This window comes from Dunckerocampus dactyliophorus, chromosome 9 (genome assembly GCF_027744805.1).
Source record: "Dunckerocampus dactyliophorus isolate RoL2022-P2 chromosome 9, RoL_Ddac_1.1, whole genome shotgun sequence".
NCBI lineage: Eukaryota > Metazoa > Chordata > Actinopteri > Syngnathiformes > Syngnathidae > Dunckerocampus > Dunckerocampus dactyliophorus.
In genome coordinates this window covers 2,816,690-2,842,500 of record NC_072827.1, presented here as the reverse complement: position 1 = coordinate 2,842,500, position 25,811 = coordinate 2,816,690, and the positions used below count along the sequence as shown (strand labels likewise).

Here is a 25,811-nt window from a genome sequence, read left to right as displayed (position 1 = left end):
TGTTCAGGTTGTCTTTGAAGACCTCTTGCCTCTAATCCAAGCAGGCTTCATCAGTTCATGCCCGGACTGGATAGGACAGCTCTGATCTGAGGGCATGGTGCAAGATTCAAGCATTTACAGTGCCGTGAAAAAGTGTTTGCCACCTTCCTGATTTATTTTTTTGCATGTTTGTCACACTTAAATGTTTAAAATCAAATGTTTGAAATCCTCAAACAAATTTAATTAGTCAGTAACAACACAACTGACCACAAAACACAGTTTGTAAATTGAACTTTTTAATATGAAGGGAGAAAAAAATCCAACGCTACATGGTCCTGTGTGAAAAAGTGATTGCTCCCTAAACCTAATAACTGGTTGGGCCCCCCATAGCAGCAACAACTGCAATCAAGCGTTTGTGATAACTTGCAATGAGTCTCTTACAGCGCTATAGAGGAATTTAGCAGAATTGTTGTCATTCAGCCACAATAGAGGCTTTTCCTTTTTAAGGTCATGCCACAGCATCTCAATAGGATCCAGGTCAGGACTTGGACTAGACCACTCCAAAGTCTTCAGCCATTAAGAGGTGGACTTGCTGGTGTGTTTTGGATCATTGTCCTGCTGCAGAACCCAAGTGGGTTTCAGCTTGAGGTCACCAACAGATGGCCGGACATTCTCCTTCAGCAGAATTCATGCTTCCATTTATCACAGCAAGTCTTCCAGGTCCTCAAGCAGCAAAACAGCCCCAGACCATCACACTACCACCACCATATTTTACTGTTGGTATGATGTTCTTTTTCTCTAATGCAGCGTTACCCTTACACCAGATGTGATGGGACACACACACCTTCCAAAATGTTAAACTTTTGTCTTGTCAGACCACAGAGTATTTTCCCGAAGGTCTTGGGGATCATCAAGATGTTTTCTGGCAAAATTGAGACGAGCCTTAATGTTATTTTTGTTCAGCAGTGGTTTTGGTCTTGGAACTCCGCCACGCAGGCCGTTTTTGCCTAGTGTTCTTCTCTCGAATGAGTCGTCTCTGCGCTCTTGGGGTCATTTTGGTTGGTCGGCCAGTCATGGGAAGGTTCACCACTGTTCCATGTTTTGGCCATTTGTGGAGGATGGCTCTCACTGTGGTTGGCTGGAGTCCCAAAGCTTTAGAAATGGCTTTTTAACCTTTTCCACACTGATAGATCTCAATATCAGTTATGTTTTAACAGGAGAGCAATCACTTTTTCCACACAGGGCCATGTAGGTTTGGATTTTTTTCGCCCTTAATAATAAAACGTTTCATTTAAAAACTGCATTTTGTGTCCAGTCATGTTGTCATTGACTAATATTAAAATTTGTTTGATGAACTGAAACATTTACGTGTATTCTCTCAGGTTGAGGCATGCCCCAACCAAGACAGGTTTCACTCATTTGTGGTGCAAAACGACAGTCAGTATGATCCTATCGGGTGAGACCTCTATCTGCCAACAACAGTGGTTGAGGTAGAATGACAGTAATTCTGCCCAAACCACCTCAGCAACAAAACACTCCAGTTGCATACAGTATGAGTTTTCTGTCAAAATTGACGGAACACATTTTTAATTTGCATTATTTCCAGGCTTTCGCAGGCCACAAAAAATGCTCGAATCTGGCTCCTGGGCCTTGAGTTTGACACCAGTGTTTTATGGCAAACTTTCCATCATTGTGCTCGGAAGATTTTACTTTTAGCAACAAATCCAGGTAAGTGAGCTTTTACTTTTCATGTTATTGTATTGTTACACTGTTTTTATATACAGTATAGAACTATTTGAAGACCAGTGAGTTCTGTCCTGTCATTCACTGTTTGCCAACTTGACTGCCGTCTTTGAATGTACGATATTAATGCATGGTCGACTTGGACTTGTACAGCTATTTGACGTGGAACAACTAAGATCAGGTTTCGCTAATCCAGTGGTTCTCAATTATTTTCTGTCATTTCTGTATGCACAGAAATGTTTTCTGTACTGTACAGGCTGAACTCGAAACTGAAACCAGGTAAATGCAACAAAATGGACAGCTGTGAAGCATACAAGCGTATTCAAGACTCGAATTGCATGTTGAGTACGATTTTAAATTTGTACGTGTTGGCAGGTCTGCAGTAACATTTGAAAGTACTCCCTGCCTCTCACGCACCCCCTACGCCTCCCCGACAGTTCACTGGCCCCCCTGCCACTGTTTGAGAAGCATTGAGCTAATGTAACACATTCTGTACAAATACCGTTCTTCAGGCTTATCCAATTCAATTGCTTATCTTCCACTTGTCGCCATTAGTATGCGTTACAACTGACGGTGTGTGTCCTTGCAGGGGGAACAGCTGTGGAGGAAGACACTGGCCAAAGCAAGAAAGTGGGCAACGAGCAGGTACATACTGTATATTCTTTAAGAACGTCAAACTCATCATTGCACATTGTGTGCACTGTGCCATGCACCAATCACCCTTCATGTCTTCCCGGATCAGAGTTTTAATTATTTCCAGTCATGCTGTAGTTCAAACTAGGGCTGTCAAAGGATTTTCTTTTTTTTAAACAATATTTATTTTTATTAATTTACACATATATTTATTACAAGAAACATGCCACTACACAGATCACACAACTCCACATCTTATTATGGTGTAGGTGATTAGTCCAGTAAAGGTTTCCACATATCTTCCAAGTCCCACTCTGTCCTTCCTCGGTCAACATAATTTTTTTCCAATGTCACATAGCTTGTCATTTCCTTTATCCATAGATTTATTGATGCTACATCCAATTTTTTTTTGCAGAACAGTGCAATCAACCTCCTGGCTTGCAGGAGTCCAAAGACAATCAAGGTTGATTTGATTTGAACAAACCACAAAATATTTTGGGTTGATCCCCTATCTAATGTAGAGGTACTGAGTAAAATTTTTAATCAGATTAATCACACTTTTCAAATTAATTCATCCAGATTAATCACCATTACCAATTGTCTGAAATATGCCTATTTTTTACTGCATTTCATTCACGGAAAGATAAGCAACAGGTCAAGTCTGATTTATATTTGTATGTATTAAAGAGCTCCAAATGAAATGAAATCAAGCTAAATGATGGAACACATGTCTGAAGATCGATTCGCCTCACACTAGTCTCTTTAATATTAGAACATTTGAATCACACATTACCTTGTTATTATTACCTTGTTATTATGTGCAATGAGGGGTTGCGCTCAAAGACACCACCATGATGTAGTTTAAGTTGAAATCACCTTTTGATTGTATTTTCTGGGATTTTCTCTTTAGTTGGACCACACACACACACGCATAATAAAGACATTGTTGTTGTGTTCGTGAGAGTGTCAGTGAATGCACCTCGCTGTAGTGTGACAAGAATGGGGACGACGGAAAGACGTGTTTGCGAGTTGGAGATACATATATGGTGTTGAAATTGCACTGCTGTTGATGTGTTCAGGTCAGAATAAAGTTATAAAAGAGCGTCAGACTCTGTGTGACTCTGTGGGGACGCTACACTGTGCCTCCGTCTGCCGTCATAACAGAGGTGTGGGCTGCCATGATGCGCATGCGTTAATCACACAAACAATGTGAACATAGTTGATGAAATGAATTAGTTACCGCCGTTAATGCGCAGTTTTTTTTTTAAGCCTTAGGTAAAACGTTTAAACACACAACTGTTACAGTGAACATTGTTGTTTGTGAAAGGCTCAACACAATTCAAGTTTTCCCCTGCCGTGCATGTGCCGTGCATATTTATTTATTTATGTATCTATTTATTTATTTATTTATTTTTGGGATGTCTGATATTGGCTTTTTTGCCCATATCAGGTATGCTGATATATGCCAACTCTCAATTTCCGATACCGATATGTGTAACATCACATATTTCCTGTCGTGGAAATAACACATCTGTTGTGAAGCTAATGGATACGGCATCAGCAATTAGCTTCTAAACATTGCTGTAAACAACATTGTAAAAACATCTGAGAAATACTTACCATTAGGCTTAGGCTGTGACATTTGTTTTAAAAGTCAACCGATGAGCCATCTACATTTTTTGGTCATCAAAAAGTCCAGGAAAGAGAAATCAAGTGTCATAATTGTCATGCTGAGCCTAGCACTCTTAGTGCAGCAGCACACTGTATTGGTTTCCGGGCCAAAATTAACATATTTTGCTCCATCAGATTTTCATCTGCAAATAGATATGTTTAAGTTCATTTATATCCTACATCCCTTTATGTTGCCCTGAAGCTCCGATCCATGAGTTGGACTTAACATTCGAAGGAGTCGTATGAGTTGTGGTGGTCCAACACTCAGTATAAATCCGATGCGAAATTGTAGAGGACGAAGTAATCTCCCTTGCAAACATGCATGCAAATGAAAATACACCCGATATCATATGAAAAAGCAGCATTTTCATCGACGTCCCCACAGAGCGCGCACACACGGTGTCAGATTTTACCTTCACTTACTTCTGGGAATTGTTACATTCCTACTAGTGAGAATAAGCGGCATAAAAAGTGAGCGACCGAGCTAGTTTGCTATTGACCACACACGGTTGTTTATACAGTTTAGAGGCAATTTGATGAGATCATCATTTGCGCGCTGGAAAATACGGGAGCCCGTAGCCCGATATACAACATTGTTTATTATCAGTGTTCATTATAGGGAAGAATCTCGATACCGATACTACATTTTTATGCCAATATCGGGCCAATAATATTGTTTTTGTTTTTCTTTAATGTATGTATACATACAGTATATCTCAACATGAATACTTTTTCTTTCTGTCCATTTCATTGTGAACACCCAATCACAGCATTTCCTTGGCTCCTGCTTATAAATTTACAGTGTCAAAGCACTGCTTGATCCAATAAAGCCATTAACTGTCCTTGAATGGTGACGTGGTTTTTGTGCTGGAGATTTTAATGGTGTCTTTTTGCTTGGCTTGGGCTAGTATGCGATGTGTGACCCCTGTTTGAATGAGCCTGGTTGAATGAGCCTGGGTCTTACGAGGGCATTGCCAAGGTGCTGGTGCATTACACAGTCACAGGAACATGTGCACATGATTTTGAAATTGCAGTAACGAGCATTTGTCATCAAGTTCACTCAGTGTAATTATGATCGGTTCTGCTTTGGCGGCGCGTCTTACGTGTACTTGTTCTTTTACAGGCATGTACAATTGGTGAGAAGAGGTCATTTGAAGGAAAGAGGAGCTTGATTGAAGAGAGAAGTCCAAAGGATGCTTTTATTCCACAGTGTTTAAATGGCCCGCGAGCTGGTGACTGTACAAGTGCAAACTTGAGAACACTTGACGACATCCAGAAATATGCGAGTGAATCGGAAAAAATTGCTTGTGGTTCATATTTACGCCATGAAAATCAAGGAAGTATGATTTCGGAAGACACAAAATCTGATTTCTCAAGTCATTTGAGACTGACCTTTGATATTCCAAAGCAACCCACGAATAGGCTGACAAAGGACTTGGACATAACAGAAGGAAACGTCAGACCTGAAGATGCAAACTACTCAAGCGAGAACACAAATGAGGTCGTGGCAGGTCACTCTGATAGCGCAGCCCAAGCCTCATGCGAAGAGGGCTCAAAAAACACAGGTCAAACAAGAAGATCATGTCGCACAAGGACAGCTGTTGACGTCAAACAACCAACACGAACAAGTCAAAGGGCGTGTAAGAAAGTGCTTCGGTCACCGGAACCCAGCAGTGAAGAGGAAGACATGGAAAAGGAGCCAAGCAAAAAGCACTTCTGCTTATATTGCAAGATGCCTTTCACCCAATTGGCAAAGCATTTGGAAAAGAAGCATGCCGATGAAACAGACGTGGCACATGCCATCCACTTTCCCAAAGGCTCCAAGGTCAGACAAACTTTGCTCGACCAAATACGCAATAATGGAGATTATGAGCATCATTCCAAAGCTCAAAAAAACAGAGGCGAAGAAGAAGTCACCCAAAAGGAGTTGACAAGTCCAAAAATATGCGTTCGGGATTTTCTACCTTGTCAGCACTGCTACACTTTTTACCGCAAAGCTGATCTATGGAGACATGAGCACTCTTGCAAGGCCAGAAAGGGAGATGAAAAATCCACAGAAACACCAAAAAAGGGAGGCACAATTCACAACACGACCTCACAGCTGCTTCCAATGTCTGCGTTCTTAACGGAAGGATGCAAGGAAATCATCCACATCATGCATCAAGATGACATCGCGAGGCATATCAGAAATGACCCACTCATTTGCAAGTACGGCAACGCCTTATCTGCAAAGTACGAACACGACAAGTCTCAGTTTGCTTATATTGGACAAAAGATGAGAGAGTTAGGTCGATTCATGATTGCGGTCAACGAGCTTGACAAAAGTGTGCAGTATTTGCATGAATTGTGTCTCCCGTCAAGGTTTGAATTAGCTGTTGAGGGGGCCAAAAAAGCGAGTGGCTTTGATCCAAGCTGCAGTAAGTTTAAAACATTTTCCCTCGTCTCAAAGATCGGGTACTCCTTGAAAAGAGCTGCAGAAATCGCCTTTGGCGAAAGTCGTATGACTGAAGATAGCCAAACAGAAAGTGAGGTGAAGCAATTCATACAACTGGTGGATACAAAATGGAACCAGTGTTTTTCTCGGAAATCTCTATCATTACCTTCAAAGCAGGAGGTCAGGAAAGTGGAAGTGGACACGTCAAGCGTGACAGAGGATTTGATGAAACTCTACAAGTTCATCACCGAAGAGGAAGATGAAGCAAGGAAAGAGCTAAAGGAAAGTCCTAGTGTCGCCAACTGGAAAAAGCTGAGCGAGGCCACGCTAGCCGATGTCTGCCTCTTCAACAGAGCACGGGTAGGAAATATCGGTAGACTGCTCTTGCATACTTACACCAGCAAAAAGCTTTGTGGTACATTTGTGCCTTCTGCGGATCAGATAAAGAAATGCACTAAGCTGGAGGTGGAACTTGGTGAACACTTCACTCGGTTGGAACTAGAAGGTCAGTATGGAAGGAATATGTTGGTTCTGCTTACCGAGAAGATGAGTTTGTCGCTCGACCTTCTCGTCGAAAACCGCCAGGATGCCGGCGTGTCAAAAAGTAACCCTTACCTCTTTGCACGTACTGAAGGGCCGTCCTTCATCCGAGGACTGGACTGCTTTCGAAGGGCTACGGTGGAATGTGGAGTGAAAAACCCAGAAGCACTCCTGTCCCCGTCATTGAGAGAGCAAATTGCCAACTGCTGGCAGCTAATGAGCCTCAGTGAGCGCGAGTTGGATCAAGTTGCCAAGCTGCTAAGAAAGAGCAGCCAGGAGTGTCACACGGTGGCCAAAAATGCGTCGCAGCTGGAGGAAGCGAGTAAACAATTGCTCCACTTGGACCGAACACGACTGGCAGTTTCAGATAACACGTCAAGCACTGGTGAGCATCTTTTACTTTGTGCTCATTGCTTGCAAATATAAGTCACATTTCCACCAAGAGGGACAATTTTATGTGCGGCAGTAGATTGTTGAATCCTGATCAGTCTTGTGTTTCCACATAAATTTCTTTGTCGAGATCTGTACTGTTTTCAAATTCTATTCCATTCTCAGGATGCTAGGGATGCTCCGATCAGGGTTTTATGCTGCCGATTTCGATACCGATCATGAAGGACTGAAATCAGCTGATACAGATACCAATCACATGGATTATACATTTTTCAATGTATGTATGACAAATTCTATTGGCCATATGGTATGAAAAATGAGCCATAAAATCACCTTAATTTGGACAAAAACACTACTTTTTGAATAGAACATATAGCACTGGTGAAACTGACAGAGGATGAGACGCCTTCTTTAAGGATACTTTGGATGTGAGAGTATATTGGTGCAGCTCTAGCAGGACTTCCAGGTGAGTAAGTGAGCACTCGGAGAACCCAGTGTCTTCCACCGTTGAGAGAGGCTGGTCATCTCATCTAATGAATTCAGTTATTTTTCGGGTTATTGGCTTAGCCTTCTGACTGTGACACATCTACAGGCGAGTGTCCACGTGGCTGCGTTAACTGCTGTTTGACTGATGACACCGTGAGCCTCGAAAACTCACCATACTCCGTCAAGTATCTGTTCTTCAAATGCCGTATTTAATTAAAGCTTTTTAACATGCTGCCCCCACAAGATTGTTTTCGTGGCATGTGTTGGTAGTTAAGTTCTACACAGCAGTTTTTCTTTGGTACACGTGCACACTGTGAAGGAAAGTGGGAGGAGCATGATGCCCAAGATGTTAGTTAGGGCAAGACACTACATGCACGCATGGATCGCTGCGGTCTGCGATAGTGCTGGCCTCAGGTGATTGGCTGTTGTGATAGGCATTGAAAGGCATTTATCGGCTTATGCCGATCACATGATTCTTCAAGGAAATCGGCCGATACTGATCTGTGGCTAATCAGTCGGAGCATCCCTATTCTGAATAAATCGACAGTAGCATGTCTAGTTCCAACCTACACAAGTGAACCTTGAAAATATTGTACAGTACATGTACTCTGGACACTCTACATTGGAAAAATGTGTCCTGAACGGTTCTCCTTGGTGGAACAGAGGCTATAGAGACAATCGATGAATATGTAGTTTACTGATGAATAATACTTCTCAAACACCTTCATGATTTATTCTCGCTTTCGCTTTTTAGGAACTCCATCAAAAGCCGCCTTGAAGAGACGACCCTGGAGTGAGAAGGAGCAGGGGGCCGTAAAACGTTACATGAGTGAATTTTTAAGAAAGATGAAGGTCCCAGGCAAAAAGGATTGTAACGCTTGCATAGCTGCTGAACCAGATCTCGGTGGAAGATCTTGGACAGATATCAAAAACTATGTGCACAACAGCATCCAGACCATACGTAGGAGAAGTAACCAGCACAAGGATGAAAGGAATGGCAAAGATGTGAATCCAAAGACACCAGTAGCTGAGGTCCAGACCAACACAAGGTCCAATTTGGAAGACCAGGCTGTTGGTTGTAGCATGTCTTCAGGACTTCCAGAACACTTGAGAGAAAGTTCAGAATGTTGCATGACCATGGTGCCACACACAAACCTGAGAGAACCGACCCAGTACACCCAAGAGATGCCTTTAACTTATACGTCCTTGTGTTCTACTAGCGCAAATATGGTCCATACAGGTCAGCCTTTGATGTCATCATTCACGCCGCTAAACGCTACGGATACTCAAGTAGTTCCGACTTTTACACCGCACAGCACTACAAATGCACTAATGTCTCCTGTGTACACAACAGACAACAGTATTCACCCAATGGCAACTCCATATTCACAAGATTCCTTGAGTATAACACAGCCTCCTATGTATGCCCCCCAGGAACATTTAAATGCCCCAATGCTGCCTAGTTTTAGTCCACATAGTGTTGCAAGTACCTCAATGCATCCTACGTACACATCATTGAACTCTACAAGTCCGCCAATGGTCCCTGCTTTCTCCTCACCTCTAAGTGATAGAAGTCGGATGATGATGTCCTCGTTCACACCTCTGAACCACTCCAGTGCACCATCCTACTCAACAAGTCCACCAAGGACTTCAATGACTGCACAGGTTGTCCCAACTGTGCACGGGGCTATCATTCACACCAGATTGCTGCCGGTTCAGGAAAGACCCTCCGCATCCTCCCCAAGGAAACAAGTCCCCCCGTCCGCTAAGCCTCAGAAGAGAAACAAAAGGTTGTGGAGTGGGGATGAGCAGGCAGCGGTCAGGCGTCAGTTTGGAGACTTTGGTAAACTGATCAAAGTACCAGGCAAGAAGGACTGCGATGCCTGCTTGGCTGCCGAACCTGCCCTAAGTAGCCGCACGTGGAGGGAGGTCAAATATTATGTACACAACTCAATTCAGGCAATTAAAAGACGAGGCCACGCAGCTGTCCCGCAACAAACGGAAGAACCGAAGCAGCAACTCGAAACGCCGATGCCTAACGTGGAATGGGACGGTCCTGTTTATCTGTCACTGTAATATAGTACTAACATGTTGGAATATGTTTTGTCATACAGTTTTTTAAATGTACTGAAACATTATTACTGTATGGAATAATATGCTTCCACCAATCTTTCATTAGCCATACTGATCCGTACAATGTGACCTGAGTGCCTGGTCATCCTGGTTTATTGGGAATCCAAGTCAACTGGATCCAGCTATTAGTAGTTTAATCATGCATGAATAACAAGTCAGTAGTAAAAACTGAGAGCATTGCTACCACAGCTGTGGCTGAGAATTAAACAGATCACTGTGTGCAGTGTGGTTAGTTTGTGTATACTCTAAGTGTGGAAGATCGTCTGTATTTTGGTTTATGTTTGTGGTCGCAGCAAACCTCATTGGTTGAGGTTAGCGAGCAGCATCCACTAGCAAATCTTTGCTCCCGGTCTTTCTGGCAGTTGTTAATTGATTACCTCAATATGATTCCCAAACTGTATTTTACACTTTAGCCGACTGCCCCAGTTGTAGATGGGCCTCAATAGTCATCGCACTTTGTATACACGTCTCATGTTAATTGTCCTTAATATTTATTCTTTTTCTATGTGTATTAAAAAGGTTGCTCAAAAGCAAGTAACAGTTTTAGTACTTACTCTGAGAGACACTACAGCGATGGTTTTACAAAAAAAAAAAAGTACTCTCAAATAGTCTTGCTGTTTTATGTTTTAAAGGGATTTCTAGCTTCTTTGTTTGCTCGTAACCATCCATCCGTCCTTCTACCACTCATCCGAGGTCGGGTCGTGGGGGCAGCAGCCTAAGCAGAGAAGCCGCATACTTCCCTCTCACTGGCCACTTCGCCCAGCGTGCCGTTCCCAGGCCAGTTGAGAGACATAGTCTCACCAACATGTCCAGGGTCTTCCCCGAGACCACTACTGGGAGGTGCTCGGGAGACATTCTGACCAGATGCCTAAGCCACCTCATCTGGCTCCTCTCGATGTGGAGGAGCAGCGATTCTACTCAAAGTTTCTTCCGGATGAAGAAGTTCGGATAGCCCATCCACCCTGCGGAGAAAACTCATTTCGGCCGCTTGTACCCACGATCTTGTCATTTCGGTCACTACCCATAGCTCATGACCATAGATGAGGGTAGGAATGTAGATCGACCAGTAAATTGAGAGCTTTGCTTTTTGGCTCAGCTCCGTCTTCACCAAAACGGACAGATGCGTAGTCCTGATCACAGCAGACGCCTCACCATCTTGTGTTCCATCCTTCTCGCACTTGTGAACAAAACCCAGAGGTCCTTAAACTTCTCCACTTGGGGCAGGAACTTATCCTCTGACCCCGAAAAGGGTGGAGATGGCACTGCACCCTTTTCCGGGCAATAACCATGGGCTCGGATTTGGAGGTGCTGATTCCCTGCTGCTTCACACTCAGCTGTGAACCGATCCAGTGAGAGTTTAAGGTCACGGCTTGATGAAGCCAGAAGGACTACGTCATCAGCGAAAAGCAATGCAGCTACCAAACCGGAACCCCTCAACGCCCTGGCTGCACTTAGTTCTGTCCAAAAAAGTAATGAACAGAATCTGTGACAATGTGCAGCACTGGCAGATTCCAAACCTCACTGGAAATGGGTCCAACTTATTGCCGCCAATGCGAACTAAACTCTGACACCGGTCATACAGGAAACGAACAGTCTGAACTAGGTGGTCCGACACCCCATATTCCCGGAGTACACAGAATTCCTCGAAGGACACGGTCGAATGTCTTCAAGTCCACAAAACACATGTAGACTGGTTGGGAAAACTCCCGTGCATCCTCAAGGACCCTGTTGGCTAGTAACATTTAGCTTTTTTTTTTTTTTTTAACACTGGCCAAGAAATGAAGTTTAGAAGTAACAGTTTGATTTGTTCTTCCAATCTTGTAAATGCACTGAGGGTCTGTCCACACGGTAGTGTTTTCAGGTCGAAACAGCAAAGTATTTTATCGTTTCAGCCTTTCATTCACATGGCGATGGCATTCTGGATATTCTGAAACGGTGTTTTCTGCACACTGCTTCCAGGGTAGGAAAATCTTGTCATCGTGTGGACAAGCAAAACACTATTTTCTGAGAATGATGACGTTGCCACCCCGTCGCTGTCAAGTGACCACAAAATTCTCCTGATTTTTTTTTTGCCTTGTGCTACAAAGTCATTCACAGAAGAAGTTCCACTTTGTTGTCAGACTAGACAAGAGACTTTTTTGGGCGCATTCTTGATCATCTCCTGGTTTTTGTTTGGTTGGGCCCGGAAGTCGACTGACTGACTTTACACGCATGCATTCTTTCTTCGTCTATAGTTTTGGTGTGTCCGGTGGTTTAGTGTCTGTGTCTGTTCACAGGGCCACATGTAAGTGTGCCTTATGTATTACGTTGTTTTCACCCAGGCTTCGTTATGCTTCAGCCTTGACCCCGAGACACCTCCAAAACATTTGAGCAACATGTTAAAAAAAAAAAAAAAAATTCACTTGGATTAGGTCCAGCTCCAACAACGATCTGAATGTGGTTGTGGTCACCATTGCTCACTACTACTACCTAGGAAGCTAAATAGCTAGTCAGTTGTGGTTGATCAATTGCAAGACAAGCACTCAATCTCCTGCAGAAGAGCAGGATCAAGACGCTGTCAGAAGTGTCGACTTAGCGACTACGCTGGAGCATAATGAAGCCTTTTACAGCAAGATTTGTTTGTTGTTTTTGTGCTTGTTTGCCACCAAACTGCCCATGGAACCCTTTAGAGGACAAGCTGAGCTAGCAACCGTATTGGTAAGTGACTTGTTATAATACTGTGCTTTTAAAACTCTTGCTAGCTGGCTTCCACACTTCCATTTGTTCATCTGCAGTGTTCCATTCAAACAAGCGTATTAGTAACTGTGCTTCTCACCCAGCATAGCTGAATTTATACATACAGTAAAAGTCACCTATAGCCTTTCTACCACTATTGTCCAGATATTTACATTATGTTGTTCCGAAATAGATGTTAATGCCCACTAATAAAAAGTATGTTTGTATACGTTGCCTTGTTGGCCCCAGTTAATGCCTTTTTATTATGTATTGTAAGAAACATAGAACCTGTGTTTGTATAATAAAACATTTGTTTCATGTTGATTTGCTTGGAGAAGTCAGTCATCACTTGGGGGTCAGTAGCCCGTTGTCTGTCGTCGCTCGTCTCCAGTACAAAGTAACAGAGGTCGGAGAAAGTCAGTGTTTTGTCTCAAGTCAAGACAAGACAAGACTGGTCGAGTCTTGCCTCAAATCACAGTCCATACAAGTCATTAGCACTCTTTAGTGTTAACCAAATTCCCTTTTTAACAGTGTAACACTTAAATTTGACAAATACATTGAATGCATTTAGAATTTTTATTTTAAATAAGACCAGTGTGACAAGACTTTGTCACAGAAAAAGAGTGTTTGTTCTTCAACCTGATTGGTCATTAACTAATTCAGTCCCAGCTATTTTTCAAAAGACAACCCCTTCTGTAGCGTCCATTTTAGCCATACTGATCTTTCAAGGCACACAGAATATTGAGTTCTCTGGCTATACTTGTATAAACATGGAACCTACCGAAAGAAGGATTAGACTCTTGTCTTTCATCAGAAAAAAAAAATGTTTTTCTGCTTTTTCGTTCTTTAGTAATCAGCAGTAGAACATAGGTAAGTTTCAGGAAAATATAAATTCTCGACTACAAAAGGGAAAAAAAACAGCTTTTTGTGAAAAGATCAATTTCTTTGACAAAACTTTGACACAAATTTTTTGCTTTTGTGACAGCTCAATTATCTGAACAACTATACCACAACATATAAACAACACCAAAATAACAATTTATTTACAAATATAACACCATCAACTATTTACAATTTTCACATTTTGAACTGAACTGTGTGTGCACGTGTTAAAATGTCCCCACAATGCGTAACCTTCTGCACGCTACAGTCCTCCATGCTCTCTCACTTCCTCCTTCCTGTCATGTGTGATTGTTCTGTCCACATGATCTCTGCCGAGGTCTTATCAAATGCACATCTGCCATCTTGTGGCCGTTTTTATGGCTTAAAATGGCTCTGAAGTGAAATCTGTGGAGAGTTGCGTCATCACCTCTTTGCCTCTCGGGCAAAAAGATATTAAATACGTCTAAATACGTTGTTGGGATTGGGAATCCGTTTTCTGTGCCGCTTGTCTTTGGGATTATAAATACGTCTTGGGTTTTGGAGGAGTTAATAGATTCATTCAGTGATGCAGGTTCTGTGGGAGTATTTGTTGTCTTGTTGAAAATGACGCAATAACGGTCATGTTCGTTGAGTACTTTGATTGGGGTTAGCAACACGCTCACTGAAAATCTCAAGTATTTTCAAGACAGATTAAATTCCAAGTCATTGATGTCAAAGTCCAAGTCGAGTTCAAAGTCATCAGAATTGTGACTCAATTCTGACTCGATGGAGGGGGTGTGGTCTGTTGTGGTAATAAAGTATCTGTCGAAGGTGATACTGCCCTCACATCTCAGCAAGCATTTTTATGACGGTACATGTTATCAAGGGGCAATGCTGTAGAAAATGAAGTTAAAATACCTTTCAACTAGGGTTATTCTAAAATCTCGTGAGATTAAAACGTTCAGAAAGATTTCTTGTTCAGAAAAAAAAAGTCTCATGGACACTAGGCCTGGGACGATAATAAATAAATGAATTAATCACACAAATGAAAATCAACTTGATACTTTTGCCAGCCTGAATATATTGCCATGTTCATGCGTGTCTGTTTTCCTCGTCCCCAAACAGACAAGAAGAGGGTTCACTCAGGGCATTGGTTTCAGCACTTTGGTGCGTTTGTTCCATAGAACAACGGCATGAACAGAGTGAGCCCTTTTGTCAGTTATACAGCCTCTTTGTCTCGGTGGGTGGAGGCGAGGGCGCGAGCATACACACATAGTGCAGATGAGTGTAACGTAGTAGAAATTAAATCACTAGATTACAATATTTTCTCATATTTTTTGGATAATTATTCATGATACTTTTCTTAAAAGTAGTCTTAAAATCTCTCATTTTCGTAGACCCGATCTCGTGTATCGTCTCGTGAACTGAGTGTCTCGTGACACTCCTCCTGGCTACACAAGCGAGTACCAAGACAGTTGTCTAGCCTTCAGTGAAACATGGTGGTGGTAGTGTCACAGACTTTTTTTTTAGCAACGAATGTAATTATGTTAAAAATATCAAAGTGGAAACTGTAAGTGTCAGTTAGATACTTGTAGTTAGTGAAAATAAACCAGGTTTTAGTAGAGGAAAAGAGCTGACAAAGTCCAGAGTAATGCCAGGGAGTCGCAGAGTACTTTTGCTTGCTAACTTCTAAAACGTTTGCATGTAGTGCTTCTGTTCTACATCTTTGAACTTTTTCCGTGTAGAAGGCCTCACTTTGGAAGCCTCTTAAGAGGCCAAAGAATGTTAGTGTGACAGGCATTGGAGGGAGTGATGCAAGTGTGTGTGCTGATACAGATAATAAGAACTCTACCTGGGCTCGTGTCAGGAGCTATGCTGTCTGCACATGTGCAAAATCCTCCACAAAAAAAATTTAGAATAAAGCTAGGGCTGTCAAAGTTAATGCAAGTTTCCTTTAACTGCATTTTTTTTTTTTTTGGCCCACACTGTAGTTTGAGGAAGTAGCAGTGACTGTGGAGCCACAAGCAGGAACCAAAATTGAGCAGAAATGGACAAAGAAAAGAGTGATTGATTGGTAAATTTAGCTTCAAAGGCCTGGCAGATGGCTGTCGCAACAAGACCAAAGTTATTTGTATCTACCGTCGCCGTGATTGGACTACGTTGACTTGTCAGCGAGAAGGTACTGAAGCACTGCCGTTTTTTTATTGTCATTTATACAGCACTACCTTGGCACACGTGTGTCCCAACTAGCAAGTGTTTATTTTAGATGCGAGCCATCTCTCGGTTGATTTTTTTTGGGGGGGGGGTGTTGGTTTTTTTTTTTTTTGCTTGACTGCAATTGTATGGTCCCAATCAGTTCAACAAAGAAGAGCAATGGAGGACATCTTTCTTGTACTACAAAGAGGCGGGTGGCCTTTGCATGCGGGTGTCACGTGCATCCAGAGCAGGAAGCATGTCAGGGCTGATTGTTTTTTTCTCTCAAATGTTACACATTTGTGTTTGTGTGTCCGTCTTCCACAGGATGTCAGCGGAATGTCCTTGAGCATGCTGGCGGCAGCCGGAGGACAGGACGACATCCTCAGGTTGTTGATACGGAAGGGCGTCAGGGTTAATGGGCGGCAGAAGAACGGCACCACGGCCTTGATGCACGCTGCCGAAAAGGTAACGGCCCTATCCTGGCTGATTGGTTACACCGCCCCGGCTAACGGGCTGTCATCTTTGCTTGCAAACATTTTGTCCTCTTTTTCAGAACTGTGTGACTACTGTGGCCATCCTGCTGGAGGCAGGCTCGTACGTCAACGTGCAGACGCTCGGCGGAGAGACGGCACTCATGAAGGTGGCGCTCCATTTCTTTCCTTGTATTGATTTGATTTGTTTTTTATTACAGCATACAAAATATGTATTTATTGCTGAATCTACTGTAATGTAATGTATTTCCCCCCATTATTCTAAGTGTACCTGTTCCGCAATATGTGCTGGCATGTGAAATTGGATCATGACTGGGGGGTGATTTAAAAAAAAAAAAAAAAAAAAAAAAGACAGAACACTAATGAGAAGGTTGATGATGGCAAGATGGCGGATGTTGTTTCACAGTGTTGCTTACCCTCTGTTAGGCCTGCAGGAGGGGGAACGCAGACATCGTGCGCCTCCTGCTGGAGAGCGGTGCCGACTGCAACATCCTGTCCAAGCACAAGACCACCGCCTTGTACTTCGCTAAGCTGAGCAACAACCTGGCCGTGTGCGACCTCATCAACAATCACACCAGCATGTGAGTGCCACAATGGAGAGCCTGCTTCTAATGATGATGCTTACACGCCCTTCCATCGCTACATGTCAGGCTGTCCAGCTTGGCCAAGGATGCCGTCCAAGCGTTTTTTGAGACCCACCTGGTGCTCCTGGAGCCCATCTTCCCTATGGCTTGCCACAGACTGTGCGAGTGGCCCGAATTCTCCGTGGAATTCACCTACAAACCGCAATCGCCAATAGAAGGTAAAGCACACAACTGTCACATGGGGGGAAAAGTGTTGGGTAACCAATCACTTTGGTAAACCACATACTAGCACGAGGTCACCAATGTTTTTCCTTTTGAGAGCTACTTTTACAAAATGAAAATGGCCAAGAGCTACTCATTTTTGTAACATTTCTTTTCAGAGCTTATTTTAAACCCAAACAAAGCGAATATGCTTGTTTTACCAGAACATGAACAAAATGCTGGTGTCCACAACTCACATGTTGTATTTCAGAATGCATTTCCTTCTACTGTTCTTTCATTATTAACTGAAAACCTGAATGAAAAGCAGGCTTGCGGGCACCTCATGTGGTCGTGGGGGGCTACCTGTTCCCTGCGGGCACCACGTTGGTGACCCCTGTACTAGCATAACCACAGTACTCTCACTCACTGTGCAATTATATCTTGCATGAAACCACGCAACTGGTGTTTACTTGTATACTTTTTACATTTGACAAAAATGAGCGTAGTTACGCACCCTGTTTTTTTTCCCTTCCCTCTTAGGCATGAAATAACAGCCCTGTAGTTACCTTTATACGCGTATTACACAATATAGTAGACTATATATATGGCGGTTTGTGTGTATATGTATGTGTGTATATATGTATAGATGTGTATACTATATAGAGTATGTGTAGACTATATACAGTGTATGTATATACAGTGTGTATCTCTATGTACGTGTGTGTGTGTGTGTGTGTATGTATGTATATGTGTGTGTGTGTGTGTATATATATATATATATATATATATATATATATATATACATGTATATACTCAACAAAAATATAAACGCAACACTTTTGTTTTTGCTCCCATTTTTCATGAGCTGAACTCAGATGTAAAACTTTTTCTGTGCACACAAAAGGCCTAGTGCTCTCAAATATTGTTCACAAATCTGTCTAAATCTGTGTTAGTGAGCATTCATGGTTCATAATCTATCCACCTCACAGGTGTGGTATATCGAGATGCTGATGGCACAGCATGATTATTTCACAGGTGTGCCTTAGGTTGGCCACAATAAAAGGACACTCCAAAATGTGAAGTTTAACTGTATTGGGGGGGTGGTACAGAGGCATCTGAAAACCAGTCCGTATCTGGTGTGACCACCACTTGCCTCAAATACCGTATACACCGATCCAGACCATGCCAAACACGCTCGCTATCTTCAAAATGCCATCAGTAGAAGATACTTGTGTTTGTTGTCTATAGCATACGCGCCTGCCCATGCCATGACCCCACTGCCACCACGGGCCACCCCATCCACAATACATTTTACTGTATTGATAGCATTTTGAATGCACAGAGATACTGTGACCTATTGTGTCCACCTCATGTTGCAGCATGATAATGCACGGCCCCAGGTTGCAAGGACCTGCACACAATTCCTGGAAACGGAAAACATCCCATTGCTTGCATGGCCATCATACTCAGCCAACATGTCCCCCATTGAGTATGTTTGGGATGCTCTGGATGGGCGTATACATGGTATAAGAGAAATGGTGGTCATAGTAGATACTGATACCATCCCCAATACAGTTAAACTGCACATTTTGGAGTGGCGTAAGGCAGACTTGTGAAATAATAATGCTGTCTCATCAGCATCTTGATATGTCACACCTATGACATGGATAGATTATGAATGATGAATGATGAATGCTTACTAACAGATTTGTATACAATATTTGAGATAGGCAGGCCTTTTGCGTTCATAGAAAAAGTTTTAGGTCTTTGAGTTCCGCTCATGAAAAATGTGAGCAAAAACAAAAGTGTTGCCTTTATATTTTTGTTGTGTGGGTGCGTGTGTGTGCGTGTGTGTGTGTGTGTGTGTGTGTGTGTGTGTGAGTGCGTGTATTAGGGATGCACATTTTTTGGCTTCCAATCTGATCCAATATTTTTTTGTTATAGTCTTGCTTATCCAATCCGATCCAGTACTGATTTTTTTTTTTTTAATAGTTATAAGCTTTTGTTGCAAACATTAATTTGTGGACCTGAATATGGTTATGAAAATAGCTCTTCAAAGTATAATGAAAACAAAGTATTGCTGAATGCACTTTTTTATTACACAGCATGACCAACAATATTACTCTAATATACTCTGTGAGCCAGGTCCCTAATCCAATAAATGATCCAATAAAAGCTCAAATAGGAAAAAATGGCCATGCAAAATACTTTTAGGGTAGGACTTATCATTTGATGTGATTATAGATCAATTTGTGGTGTGTTTTGGATTAAGATTTTTTAAACAAACTCTCTAGGGCCCTATGAAATCAATTTTATTTTTTTCCAAAATTCCATTTGGATTTTTTAGAATTCAGTTTTTTTACCTTTTCCATTTGTTTTACCAGCATAGAGTGTGTGCTATTTGGGTTAGTGAATAAAATGCAAAAATCCTTCCATTTATTGATGCAAAACATCATTGGCCCATTTTGTCCAGTCATTGAGAAATGGATGTAGCTTAGCTAACTTTTCTAAAGAGATGTCAGCCTCAGCACATATTGCTACAACATCTTCAACAAACTGTAATACCCGTGCTTGTGATTAAGGAAGATGGAGTCACAGATGTCATTCCAATCGTGTTATCAATGTAAGATATTTTAATGACACCCTTATTTTGTTGACACAATTACAACAATGAGAACTATGACGAAGAGCGCTTATTTTGAAAGCCGGAATGTGTTGTGTGTGTGTGTGTGTGTGTGTGTGTGTTGAGAATGACAATTGACGGTTTATAGGCGCCGGGTGCAAGATAAACGTGCCTCTCGTCTTTTTTCGCTCAGAACCTGCACGTCGTCAGTGGGAAATGTAAAATGGTCCTTAAATTAAAGCGGTAAAACACAACACAGTGAAAATATACTCATCCAACCTGACGCGCCCGCGCACACACACACGCAGCTGCACTAGCTAAACTAAGCGAACCCCGCTAGCTTCCATTCACGCTCCTTAACAGGAGTTTCCAAGGTTTTTGCCGCGGTTTCGACATGTTTCGTAGTGTTTGTGCGGTCCCTATTACCAACCAGCGGTTAGAGCGGCACTTCCCATGCGAGCTCCCTTCACCATGACGCGGCAGTCCGGGCACAATGAGAGGGAAGTACCGCTGTAGCTACGAAGCAGAGTATCCGACGTCCAACGTGAAACTAACCTAACAACGGTACATTATGGACGTGTTTACATGTTGGTGTAGCGTTTTGTTCTTCTTGCGGGTGGCACGAGTCAAGTGGCAATCAGCTTTGAGGCGCAATACTGCACCTACCATGTTGGAGTGTTGCTCAGAGTTACGAACGGCAACCACATCGGGAATATTGGGCGGAAGCCGATATTATGCCAGCCTGTGAGGCTGTGCAAGTGTATGTTGGTAAACCTCACTCCCTCTACCTTAAGAGCTGCGCTGAACACACGGTCGACAGTTCGGGCTTTTGGCCGTGTGGTCAGCGCTCTCGCCTCCCATTGCGAAGGTACTGTGTTCGAGGTGCGGGCGGGTTACAATTATCCGATCTTCACAAATACAGGATCGGGACATCCCTAGTATATACCGTATGTATATGTAGGTGTGTGTGTGTGTGTGTGACTCACACGTGTTAGCATTGGGAGTGTTTGCAGTGGCTATTGTCTCATCAATGTGACATTACTGACACTTAGTGACCAGTGTAGAATACTTCATATCATTGCGTCTTCTGAATGCCTTATATTTGTATTTTAGTTCATTCCGCCGTTTTTATGCTTGGAAATGCTTAATTTAGCCCAAAAAAACACCTACAATTTGCTTAATATAAGGTAATGAGGTAAGCGAAGATTTAGTAATGAATATATTTTGACACATCAAGAGAGTGCAGCCGTCAAATTCAGAGTGGCGAGATTACCGATACTGTAAACCGCTGTAAATGACCAAGTCCCAAAGATCTACCTCCTATTATAACTACAGAGAATATATACTGTATATGTAGTATATTTATAAATTAGTATTTATGTACATTATACATGCATATCAGGGGTGAAAAAAGGTTTTCAGCATGCAAGTTACAAGTCAAAATGGTCTACCTCTTATTATAAAACAACTTTGCAACTACTACACTAAATACTAATGATTAGTATTTCACATTCACCGTTTCAAAGTTGACATAACCCGAGTAGTATGTCAGTCAAAATAGCTATGTAGCATCATTTATACATACAGTTCATGTACTACGTCCAGTTAGCATTTGCTGCCAAACATTACAGATGTACAAGAAGTGAAAATGATGATGCTAAAGACAATGCAGCTCAAGTTAAGGCAGTACAGTATATTGAAATGTTTCAGCAATGGGCACATTTTCAAATTAATCATGTTACACCAACTAATGTGTAGAAAACACACATTTCTACAGTGGAGTTCAGGACACGAAGCAGAGCCACCAAACTACTTTCTTCTACATAACAAGCCGCTACAAGTGAACAGATGACTTGTGTTATAGATTTGGCATCTGTTACGACCCAGGGTAACATACCATATTTGAGGAGGGCACAGGAGGCAAGAAAATCAAGTCAGCCAGGTTGGTTAATAAATAAACTAAAAACAAACCCCACTTCAACCCAAAATAAACACGTTCTGATGCGCCAGCCCAAACGAACAAAAAGACGGTGAGGTGACAAGCCAACCCAATACATGGCTGTCGTCTTGTTACCTCACTGCTACATCTAAACAAAACCGACAACAGGACGACAGAGCATGGCACACCTGCACACATTTATATGCTCCAGAGAAGGCGGGGCCAATCAGCTGCTTCCTGCAAAATTTAACACAAAAAGATGAAGCACACATGATATACTGTATATACAGTGGTTTGAAAGATCATCAAATTCAAATATAACTCCATGACAACACAACTGAACACAAAATGCAGTTTTTAAATGTTTTTTTTATATTATGAATGGAGAAAAAATCCAAAGCTACTGTGTGAAAGCTAATAAGTGTTTGGGCCACCCTTAGCAGCAACAGCTGCAATCAAGCGTTTGTGATAACTTGCAATGATTGTCTTACAGCGCTGTGCAGGAATTTAGCAGAATTGTTGTCATTCAGCCACATTGGAGGCTTTTCCTTTTTAAGGTCATGCCACAGCATCTCAATAGGATTCAGGCCAGGACTTGGACTAGGCCACTCCAAAGTCTTCATCCATTCAGAGGTGGACTTGCTGGTGTGTTTTGGATCATTGTCCTGCTGCAGAACCCAAGTGGGTTTCAGCTTGAGGTCACCCACAGATGGCCGGACATTCTCCTTCAGCAGAATTCATGCTTCCATTTATCACAGCAAGTCTTCCAGGTCCCCAAGCAGCAAAACAGCCCCAGGCCATCACACTACCACCACCATATTTTACTGTTGGTATGATGAGCTTTTTCTGAAATGCCAGATGTAATGGCACACACAACTTCCAAAAAGTTTAACTTTTGTCTCGTCAGACCACGGAGTATTTTCCTAAAGGTGTTGGGGATCATCAAGATGTTTTCTGGTAAAATTGAGACGAGCCTTAACGTTCTTTTTGTTCAGCAGTGGTTTTGGTCTTGGAACTCTGCCATGCAGGCCGTTTTTGCCCAGTGTCTTTCTTATGGTGGAGTCATGAACACTGACCTTAACTGAGGCAAGTGAGGCCCGCCGTTCTTTGGAAGTTGTTGTGGGGTCTTTTGTGACCTCTCGGATGAGTCGTCGCTGCGCTCTTGGGGTTATTTTGGTTGGCCGGCCACCCCTGGGAAGGTTTACCACTGTTCCATGTTTTGACTGTGGTTCGCTAGAGTCCCAAAGCTTGAGAAATGGCTTTATAACCTTTTCCACACTGATAGATCTCAATTAATCTCAGTTAAGTTATGCTGTAATGGGGGGGGCAATCACTTTTTCACACAGGGCATTAATAAAATGTTTCATTTAAAAACTGCATTTTGTGTTCAGTTGTGTTGTCACTGACTAATAATTGAATTTGTTTGATGCTCTGAAAACAAGTGTGACAAACATGCAAAAAAAAAAAGAAATCAGGAAGGGTGCAAAAACCACTGTGTACCCCTACACCCCTGTTAGTTTATTCGTAATCGAAATAATAAAGATGAAAGTTGCATTTCCATGTGCCTTGTCTGTTCACCACTTACTTTGCGGCGGTGGCGCAGCAGCGAACCAGGTGTTGAGCTTAATGTCCGCTGACTGATTTCACATGACGTCTACAAAGTGACGTTAATGACGTGGGGGACAAATGCGATCGATCCACACTACCTTTGAGGTCTCCTTTCCTTCACACCGGCCGTAGTGACGATGCATCGTTTTCTCCACTGCAGCCACAGGCATCGTCCTCTTCATCTTCCACGCCAACTTTCTGAGCGAGGTCACCGTCCGCCTCGGCGGCCCGTGCAGCGTTCACGCCGTGGTCCTCAACGAGAGATTCCAGCTGCCCATCTTCCTGGTCGGTTCTGTCAAAAATGTGTTATTTTGGCCTGACACGTGGACAGCTCACATGGATTTGTGTGTTCACGCTTGTAGGACAATCACTTCATCTACTCCTTCAGTCCGGTGGTGGGAAACAACAAACTTTTCATCCGTCTGGCCGAGGCGCCGTCAGCCAAGGTGATGACCTCACACACCAACACTGATGTTTTTTTTTATATATGTATATATACTATCTGACAAAAGTCAGTCACATTTTATGACAGTATGCTTTCCAAATAAATGTGCATATGCTTTGGGGTAGTCGATGTACAACAGTATACAGTATAATGTATATTTACCATCCACTGAAAAGGAATCAACACGCAGCCATTTTGTCTAAATAGCTGGCAACACAGGTGAGCAGCAAGGTAATTGTCCTCATGTTGGTGGTTGTGTCATGGTCTGGGGCTGCACGAGTGCTGCAGGCACTGTGTAGCTGCTGTTCACTGAAGGTAAATGAATTCCAACATGTACTGTATGGTTTATTTGTTTCAGGCATGCTTTATAAGTTACATTAGGAACATCACATGGTTACATTTGCTTTGTTCATTTTCTGTGTCAAGAAAAGAATGGTGTTGAAAAAAATGAAATCAATACGCAAATAGGAGTTTTACGGCCCGTCACTGTTTCTTTCTTTACATTCTAACATACAGTAAACAAAAAAGCCCAGCAAAAATGGGAAAAAAGACAATAAATATGAAATACACTCAAGGAAAAAAGAAACTGGCCAGACATTCTCCTTCAGCAGAATTCATGCTTCCATTTATCACAGCAAGTCTTCCAGGTCCTGAATCAGCAAAACAGCCAAGACCATCACACTACCACCACCATATTTTACTGTCGGTATGATGTTCTTTCTCTGAAATGTGGTCTTACTTTTACTCCATATATAATGGGACACACACCTTCCGAAAAGTTCAACTTTTGTCTCGTCGGGATCATCAAGATGTTTTCTGGCAAAATTGAGACGAGCCTTAATGTTGTTTGTGTTCAGCAGTGGTTTTGGTCTTGGACCTCTGCCATGCAGGCCGTTTTTGCCCAGTGTCTTTCTTATGGTGGAGTCATGAACACTGACCTTAACTGAGGCAAGTGAGGCCTGCAGTTCTTTGGATGTTGCTGTGGGGTCTTTTGTGACCTCTTGGCTGAGTCGTCGCTGCGCTCTTGGGGTAATTTTTGTTGGCTGGCCACTCCTGGGAAGGTTCACCACTGTTCCATGTTTTTGCCATTTGTGGATAATGGCTCTCGCTGTGGTTTGCTGGAGTCCCAAAGCTTTAGAAATGGCTTTGTAACCTTTTCCACACTGATGGATTTCAATTACTTTCTTTTTGGTGGGGGGGGCACACACAGGGCCATGTAGTTTTGGGGGGCGAACACTTTTTCACACCACTGTATATGGGTCACTTGTAGGTCAAAACAAAAACGGCATTACTTAATGTCTTAATGGAACAGGCAATACTCCAGTATTTTTCTCCCTTTTCACACAGTTTGTAAATAATTTATGTACATTAATTGGGCAATAACTTCTTGGTAATGATCAATTAATGAAATGTATTGCTTAACATTGCTGAAGTCTGCAAAATAGATTGCGACATTGTGAAGCAGAGCCTTACCAAAAGCATCTTTGCCACAGACGTACTGTAATAAGAACATTCTGGACACATGCTGGCCCGTCAGTTATCCAGTCAAGTGCCCTGTCATGATGTAAACGCCATCTCAACTGGCTGTCCTCATGTTTGTCTTCCCTCAGGTGAAGCTACTCATATGTGCCTACAGAGTGCAGCTGCAGTGATGAACAAAGACACACACACACCGTCATGAGAGACAAATGACGACATCCTTCATGGTCCCACAAGGTCCCACAAGCAGAGCTGGTGTGGTCTTCCTGGCCCCCCCACAGGACCAGGCCTTCCTCCAAGTCAATGTGCATGATACACGTTTGTGTTTGGATTTTGGAATATGCAAGAGCAATTTTTTCTCCCCCAAGGGTTTTTTTGTTTTGTTTTTTTTGGGGGGAGTTTCTGTTGGGGGTTTTTTGGGGGTTTTTTAGCTTTCGAGAGTCAAGATAACTGAAGACACAAATCCTTATAAAGTGTGCCACTGTCCTTGAGTTTTTCTTTGTTTTTATGAAGGAATGGAGATGCTTTGTCATACCTTTTGTGGTGTTTGTAGGTGTGTGTTTTGTATATGGTGACATAAATGTAAATAAACATCTGGATTGTTGCCACCTGTGCAAGTCAACAATGTCACACTTTTGACCACTGCCTTTTTAGAAGTCA

General features: G+C 42.5%; 1 protein-coding gene across 3 annotated transcripts in view; it reads left to right on the top strand.

The window, feature by feature from the left end:
• The window catches only part of mphosph8 (M-phase phosphoprotein 8), a 61,742-nt gene extending 35,987 nt beyond the window's left edge, over nt 1-25,755 (top strand). The window contains exons 8-14 of one of the 3 annotated variants that reach the window (XM_054788025.1): nt 16,106-16,246; nt 16,335-16,421; nt 16,699-16,853; nt 16,923-17,074; nt 23,388-23,512; nt 23,590-23,673; nt 25,283-25,755. In XM_054788025.1, the coding sequence (XP_054644000.1) occupies nt 16,106-16,246; nt 16,335-16,421; nt 16,699-16,853; nt 16,923-17,074; nt 23,388-23,512; nt 23,590-23,673; nt 25,283-25,324 (786 nt within the window). In that variant the 3' untranslated portion in view covers nt 25,325-25,755. Of the gene's footprint in view, nt 2,368-5,149; nt 7,386-8,630; nt 10,399-16,105; nt 16,247-16,334; nt 16,422-16,698; nt 16,854-16,922; nt 17,075-23,387; nt 23,513-23,589; nt 23,674-25,282 lie in introns of those variants that run through there. The other 2 variants (XM_054788024.1, XM_054788023.1) reach the window with 2 other exon arrangements.
• The last annotated feature ends 56 nt before the right edge of the window (nt 25,756-25,811 follow it).